This window comes from Gasterosteus aculeatus, chromosome 7 (assembly GCF_964276395.1).
Source record: "Gasterosteus aculeatus chromosome 7, fGasAcu3.hap1.1, whole genome shotgun sequence".
NCBI classification, from domain to species: Eukaryota; Metazoa; Chordata; class Actinopteri; order Perciformes; family Gasterosteidae; genus Gasterosteus; species Gasterosteus aculeatus.
Genome location: NC_135694.1, coordinates 26463382 through 26471005, shown reverse-complemented (window position 1 = coordinate 26471005; position 7624 = coordinate 26463382). Strand labels below are relative to the sequence as shown.

At 40.7% G+C, this 7624-nt stretch overlaps 1 protein-coding gene across 3 annotated transcripts; it reads left to right on the top strand.

Annotated features, from left to right (window-relative positions):
* Positions 1-634: 634 nt before the first annotated feature.
* il13ra2 (interleukin 13 receptor, alpha 2) lies at positions 635-7190 on the top strand. 3 transcript variants are annotated; one of them, XM_040182426.2, is made up of 10 exons: positions 635-698; positions 835-940; positions 1171-1322; positions 2035-2191; positions 2281-2401; positions 2701-2885; positions 3031-3185; positions 3866-4010; positions 6168-6276; positions 6392-7190. In XM_040182426.2, the coding sequence occupies exons 2-10, from the start codon at positions 862-864 to the stop codon at positions 6534-6536; spliced, it is 1248 nt and encodes a 415-aa protein (XP_040038360.2). In that variant the 5' UTR covers positions 635-698; positions 835-861; the 3' UTR covers positions 6537-7190. The 3 variants fall into 3 exon arrangements, with proteins under 3 accessions (XP_040038360.2, XP_040038359.2, XP_040038361.2); XM_040182425.2 differs by having other exon boundaries at positions 3863-4010; XM_040182427.2 differs by lacking the exons at positions 6168-6276; positions 6392-7190 and adding exons at positions 4178-4286; positions 4693-5253 and having other exon boundaries at positions 3863-4010.
* The last annotated feature ends 434 nt before the right edge of the window (positions 7191-7624 follow it).

The following is a 7624-nucleotide window of genomic DNA, read 5'->3' as shown; positions in this document are numbered from 1 at the left end:
TTGCCATTGTTTTATGGATATCTGTTTCCCGTAACTTAACAAAGGACTTCCGCCCAGGAATCTGTTGCTCTATTCAGGAAAAGCACGTGGCCTCACCCACAGATAAATGCAAGTGACGTCATACTCGGTGCAGTGGCAGGGAGGAGAGATCCAATGTGTTCAGCCGCGTAGGGGATTCACATTCTGAGAGGACTATACGTGCTTTAACTGTACAGTTCTTTAGTTGCGTATTACTTGTTTCACATAGTCTTCCACGTGTTAACTAAGTCCTCGCTTGGCAGGTTTTGACGGGTCTGAAGGATGGGTTTGTGTGTGCTGTTCCCATGGCGACAGTGACAAATAGCCTACAACGTCGGTATGGACCACGGTACTGAAGCACTGGACTTACCAAATTACTTTAAGACGGAGAAGAAGCAATTTATTTTGAGTTATCAGGTCACAGTTGGAAGTTGAGACAATACGTAATCGTCTGTGTGAGAGTATATATATGTCCCAGAGGCTTCTCTCTCTCTCTCTCTCTCTGTCTCTCTCTCTCTGTGTCTCCACCCTCTCTAACCTCCCACTCGTCCAGCACATTATTTTTGTATTCACGTCAGCACATCATAAATCACAAGGGATTATCCCCCATTGCCTTCATTAGGGAGGGGAGCTGCGGGAGAAAAGCACTTTTTCTCAAAGCCCGACCTGAACCTGCCTCGGTGAGTACATTATTAAGTCTGACCGCTTCAGCAATGTCTTGTGTAACATTATGCCATTCAATATATCATTTACTAACAAATCACAAAGTAGACTTCATTTCTGCACAACCTTTTAAAATCTATGTTTTTTGCACAGTGACTGTGGGAGTGTTAACACAACAGAATGAGGATAACTCATCAAGTGACTCTAATGCTGCTTTTAGTAAGCTGGTACGGGAGCACGCGTTGCTTGGGAATTACAGGTTGGTCCAGGTTCATACGTCTATTATGTTTCAATCGTATGACACCCTTGACTTGTTAATCGCTGGTATAAAAGAAAAGAAAATTATATGCATTTAATATGGTGGACAGTAAATGAACAGTTCTTCAGAGGGAGGGAGTTATTGTCAGTGAGCAACTTTGTGGAAAGGAGTGTCTGTTTAAGCCATATTGGCACTAAAACACAGTATCTGTGAATCCTTTTCTCATTCAGTGGATCCTCCTGAGCACCTTGTGATATCGGACCCCGGTCATCTCGGACACCTCCAGATTAGATGGAGCCCCCCAGCCAGCTTGATGAATAATACAGAGTGCTCCAAGCTGTATCAGCTGGAGTACTTCGACACAAACACGAACAGCTGGGATGTAAGTGCTCTCCTTTTCATTCCAGTCTGACACAGAGACTCTTAACCTGTCAGACATGATGTCTCCGTCGGAGCCGCTTCACTTGACTGAGTATTTTCTAGTAAAAGTCGTTACTTAAAACATGTTCGTTTTGTTATTCTGTCGATTTTGGCATAATTCTAAATTTCAAAAATGAATATTGGTCGTGTCCCCTCTTCAAGACTCGAGATATTTATTGTCATGTGCACAGTTTAACAGGTTACTCTGTACAATGGAATTATTATTTTGCCATGCCCTCCTTTCACATAGCTTAAATACAAGAATTGATGACATGAGCTGAGTCAGCAGCGTTCAGTCACAGGTCATTGTGTGTGTGTGTGCGTGTGCGTGTGTGTGTGTAGTGGGGCTGTTATCAGTGGTGTGTGTGTGTGGGGGGGCTTCATTAGCCTTAATGTTTCTGGTGAATGCTTGACTAATATGGAATGTCTAAGACAATCATCACATCTGTGCTTTGTCACGGCCGGGCTGTCGGATCAGGGATACGGGGTGACGATGGGATGATGATGCATAACGAGCTCTTTTGCAACCTCACACAGTGCCAATGGACTGACTGGAAATTACTCTGAATAATATCTCCCCTTGATGTTGGGGATTCGGAAGAAAACTTGCAACTAAGCGAGCAGCTATAAACCAAGTGTGGCGTGAACGGCAGGATTGCGTTTATGGGTTGCAGGCTATCAGGACGCCTAGGACGGAGTACAGTGCCCAGTTCGATCTGATGAAAGATGTGAGCGTGCGAGTGTACACCGTGCTGAATGGACCCTGCACCAATGGCACAATGATCAAGAGCAGAGACTACGCTGCACTGGTCCAGAAACCTTCCAGCACAGGTCAGGGCTCCAGGTGTACAATTGGTGGTGAATACTTTTGGAAAAAGAATAAATTGGTTTTAATGGTTTTAATGCCTTTCCCCCTCAAGGTGTTAAGGGGACAGCAGTCCGGGATTTTGTCTGTGTCTATTATAACAGGCAGCACCTGAAGTGCAAGTGGGGAGAAAACCCGAAGATGTCCGCCAAGTCACGGCAGAACCTTTATTTCTGGTAAGTTGTGGGCCCATCAAAGACATTTGAGCCATTTCATCGGAAGTCAGTGGCACACTCCTTGGATCAAGTCAAAATATGTGTATTGGGGGAATTGTCTTGTGAAGACGGTCCTGAGAAGTTTAATCCTACTAAATTCAGGGATTTTTTTTTATCACTATTCCATCTGGAGTATTCAACGATCCCCTGAACTTGGACAATGTTGGCAATCGCCTGATTTGTTTATGTTCCAAAAGAACTGTCTGGATGAATGGAAAGCCCCCATCTAAGCGGCGTGTTCTGTAAACCCTCTTCCCAAGGCACAAAGGGCTGGAAAAGGCGGATGAATGCCCGAAATACCTCATCTCCAACGGAGTCAGGAGCGGCTGCGACTTCACCGGAAAAGCCCTTCCGGAGTTCAGTGAAATCAACTTCTGTGTAAATGGCTCCTCTCCTGAAGGCCCCCTGATGACTACCTTCATCTCCCTGCAGATCCTAAATCACGGTACATGAAGGTTTGCCTTAACGAGGAGAGCCAACGAACGGTCTACTTGCTCCACTGAGATCTCAACTAAATATTTTCGTTGGTTGTCCGCTCAGTCTCAGTCACCGTCTGTAATCTGTGTTTCATTTGTTTAATGTTTATGCAGTGAAGCCTGAAACCACAACGAAAGTGAATCTGCAAACAGGTCCTGGCAAACGGCTAGAAATACAGTGGGAAAGTCCAGCTGGAAACATTCCTGTACACTGTTTAGAATGGGAAGTGGAGCACGAACAAGACGGACCCGATGGGAAGATTACTACGGTACGTATAGTGTTGCGTGCCCTGCATGTAAGCACACGAGTCGATGCATTCCCAAAACCGCGGTGCAGGCGGTTGGACTTGTCGAGAGTAAAGGAAAAGTTGAGGTGAAACGAAAGGGAGACTTACCAACAAAGGGCCGTTAGATCAGGTGAGCAGTAAAACCAAACGTGCACACGAGGATCAAACAGACTACAACAAAAAACCCAAGACCAGAACGTTCCTCCCCATGAAGACCTTTTGCTTCCGTTGACCTTCTTGTCACGCAAAGACGCAGAGCAGTGACAACAAAGAGCCTCAACACCGCCGTCATTAAAGAGGCAAATACCAAGAACGGGATGACGCTGATAAACGCGCATTTTTGCTGTGCAGTTTTCTTTTGCATACATAAACTTTTACTGCCCTTTCAGACGGTTCCTTTTGAATTTTTAAATTCCTAAATATGCATGGAGCATCCATGTGTTTGTGGTCCATCAATAATTGATGGCTGTGTAGCTCTGATTTGGCCATCTTCTTGAATTGAGACACTGAGGCGGTTCTTTATCTCCCAGATGTTATTCTTTATTTCCCTGTTTGCTCATTTTGTGCAGTCTGGAGCGTCTCAGCTAAATGTCTGTTCCGTCAAACTCAGGTTTTTATTCTAATCTAAAAATGTCCCTACAAATATTTGTCATCAACAGCAGCAGATTACAACCAAGGAGATGAGCCTGACGCTGACCTTCGACCGCGACGATCGGAGGAACTGCTTCAGGGTTCGGTCCAAGCTGCACAAATACTGTGCAAACAAGAGCCTGTGGAGCGAGTGGAGTCGCCCGACGTGCCACCCAGGTAACCATCTTTCAATTTCCTAATAACACTGCAGCAAGACCAATATATGTGTTTTTTGTCATCACAAAGAAAACCTGAAAATGTCAATTCCAGCATGAAATCAGCTCTGAATGTGATAAACAGGTTTGTTGTGAAACTCGCTAAGACGTTCTTTGTGATATAAGTAGTAAAGTCCCACAGACCGGCATTTAAAAAAAAGGAAAAGAAAGAAAAGTACACCGACGAGTCCTCATGAGCTGCACACTTCTTTGGAGTCCCTCCTGGAATAATAAAACAGTGAGTTTCAACATGTATAATTTTAAATTATCTTTTTTCTTTCAAATATTGCAATCATGACTTGCATTCTGTGGTACTGGCAAAGTTATATTTCAAATAGATAATTATTTTTATGCTTTCTGGGAAATTTGGATTTATTTTGCTTTGCTTATTAGGATTTTGTTTGACGGATAAGACAAAAGTCTTTTTAGAAGTTGTGAGATTCGTCAATTTATTGACATTTTGGGGAATTAATTATCTGCTTGAAAAACCGATATTTAATTTATGTTACTGTGATGTGTCAGAATAACAATGTCGGCTGAGGCTACAAGAGAGCATCAAACAGCATCAAAGCATCTTTTACAAAACAAGGATACAGATGAAGATAATTTGCAAACTTTCTAATTTGTCCTTATCTATTTTACAGCGACTGACCAGGCAGGATGAAGGATCATCTTCTATATACAGGCTTCAGAGAGGATTGGCCGCATGCTGCACTCACTGTTAAATGTTTAAACTTGATAAGTGCAACAGCACTAGAAATCTGTTTTTGTGCTTCAAACATGAGACATCCAGTGCTCTTCATTAATATTTGTGTTAATTTATTTCAAGCAATTTTAATCATTTCCAATTAGTATGGAAATACGTATCACTTAAAGAACCTTAAGGTTCTCCATTGGTCTCCATTTGTAAATCTAGTTTTATGTTGATGTTTATGTTAATAATGTATCTTTGGAGTACAGAACACAAGTATGGCTTCATTACACTAATAGCTTCTGAAACAGGTAAACAGAGAATTGTAAAAGTAATGAAATTCACATATTAACTTAGTTTTTATTGTTAACATGAAGTTTTGGTCACTGGAGGTGTAAAACTGTATTTTTGAAGCTAATAGCCAACAAGTATAGCTATTTTTGATAATGTATCTAATCCGAGTGCATGAGTGATTTCTGGAGCTCTGAGCTCATTAAAACGATATATTGCACTGTACTGACGTCAACGTTTTGTTTCGCAATTCTTGTTTGGACCTCGTATTGGCACCAATGTAAAACATATATGGTGTTTTTTGGAATTTAATTTTGCTTTCTTGCCAAATGTACAACCTGTTTGAACTCACATTCAAACCAAAACTGAGGGAATGGACCAAAACCATCTGTAGGTTCAGCTTGATATATTAAATATATTGTCATTCTGCATCAAAGCATCACCATGTCTTTAAAAAAATAGTGTTTGATCAAACTGCTGGCGTGAGTCTCAGTCATTGCACCAGCGGATTGTGGTGTCCCACAAGGCTCAGTGTGAGGTCCCCGGTGGTTTACATAAAGGCATGCTACGTACTGTAAATGTGTATACATATATATACACAGAGCTCGGTTCTCCATTCCAAACAGACCATTATACAAACCATTACACTGTGGACAAGGGATTAAAAGACAAACCTGAAACCTAATGAGTGTCTCAGTTAGAAGAAAGGCAGCAAATTGCGCGCCAAGAAGGCCGAGGTGTTGCTATTAAATACATCAGCTGCACATATAAAGTACTCTGCACCTCGGACCACTAGAATGAACTGCAAATTCCTCTAAGGGACTTATTATTCTTCACGCTGATATAGCTAATATTTGTGTGTGTGAGATTACTGTTGTCTGTTCTTTGCCAGTTATTCGTTAAAAAATCCAAACCTCAATTTAAATAAAGAATAAAAGTTCTAACATAAAATGCTGTTATAAAGCTGACATAATACAAGCGGGTGTAAACTGCTTGTGGTTTTATAATATGTAGAATTGAGGATCTTCTACTTGGACATTTGGTTTGGACATTGTGTTGGTAATATATTGTTGTGTCTGCTTTTATTGAAGGGATTTTTAAATAAACTTGACTTTGTGTTTGTTTGCTTCGTTTTAGAAAAGAAAGAAGCGGCACCTGAGCCAGGATGGGACGTGGTAGCGATCTCCGTATGCATCGCTGTCGCCATCATCGCCATAATGGTGCTGTCGCTGTGTGTGTGGGCAGTGTAAGTAAACATGCAGTATGCATACTGTATATTTCATTATTATATTCATTGTTTATTTTCCCCTGTCAGATACCCCAGACACTTTTGCTCACCACGAACCGTGTTTCCATTTTAGGAGGATCTCTAGACGAGAGAAGAAGCCGGACTCTCTGCTCACTCTTCTCTTTGCCAGACCTTCAGCGCTTCAGTTCACCTCTGAAGGCCTAAAGAGACCCAAAAACCTTCAGGACTCCCAAACACAACCTCTGTCGAATGTTTAAGTGTAGAATTGAAGCTCTCTTGTTTGTCGGTGTCTCTGATGGAGAATCACACAGTGACGCTTTGAAGAATGCCACACAGCCATTACCTGAGATTGCGTGAAGGTAACAGAAGGTTACTTCATTGGATACAAACAGTATTCTATCAATCCAACAAAATGCGCTGATCTTGCCTTTTATTTACCAAATGGTTGAATTTACAGGATATATCATGCCAACTGCAATTGAATGTCGGTTGTTTATTTTACTCTTTATTTTTTTACTTAACAGATTTAGTCAGAAGAGATGACATTACGGGATATATTACGGAATTGTATTTTAAAGGTTGTTTTTGTTAAATGTTTTTTGCATCACATCTTGCCAAATAGTTCAGATACGTGTATTATAACATTGTAGTGGTTGAAGTGGTTTTTGTACTTAATCGCACACTTCACCCACAGAATTTAGAACACAACTGGGATTCTTTTCTAAGTCGATACAGAAGAAGTCAATGTGCTAGGTGCTTTTATTGCCAACACTCCTTGCCAGTTTTGTTTTGAATTTTGAAGAATTGGAAATATAACTTTGTTATGTTTTGTATTAACCAAATGTCTGCCAAGCCAGTAAAAATGTTTTTTCTAGATTGTATTGCCTAAATCAAATAAAGCGTACTGTTGAGATGTTGTTTTGTGAATTACTTTATTACTGTTTATTAACGGATACTAATGTCACAATGTCTCTGTAGTGGTCTAGTTGTGTTTTCACAGAATTCAAATATTTTCACAGTTTCTCATGGGTGAACCTCATTGCCAGCTATGGAGCAACATCAATCTCAATTTCATAGCTTAATTTGTATGAAATTAAAATCAGAAAGCATCTTCAAATTTCTCAGGACAGTGGTGGCTTTCATTCAAACGTGCAGTGTTCTTTCATTTAAAACAGTGAAGAGATACATACTTGTCAGATGTTTCAAATACAAAAAAAATAAAAGAATTATATTGTGACACACAGGAATAGCATGTATGGTAGTAATAAGGATTTATTTTAACCTATTTGTATGCTGCAAATAGATCTTTTGCAATGAAATTTATTGAAGCTCCTGCTTTTAGAAG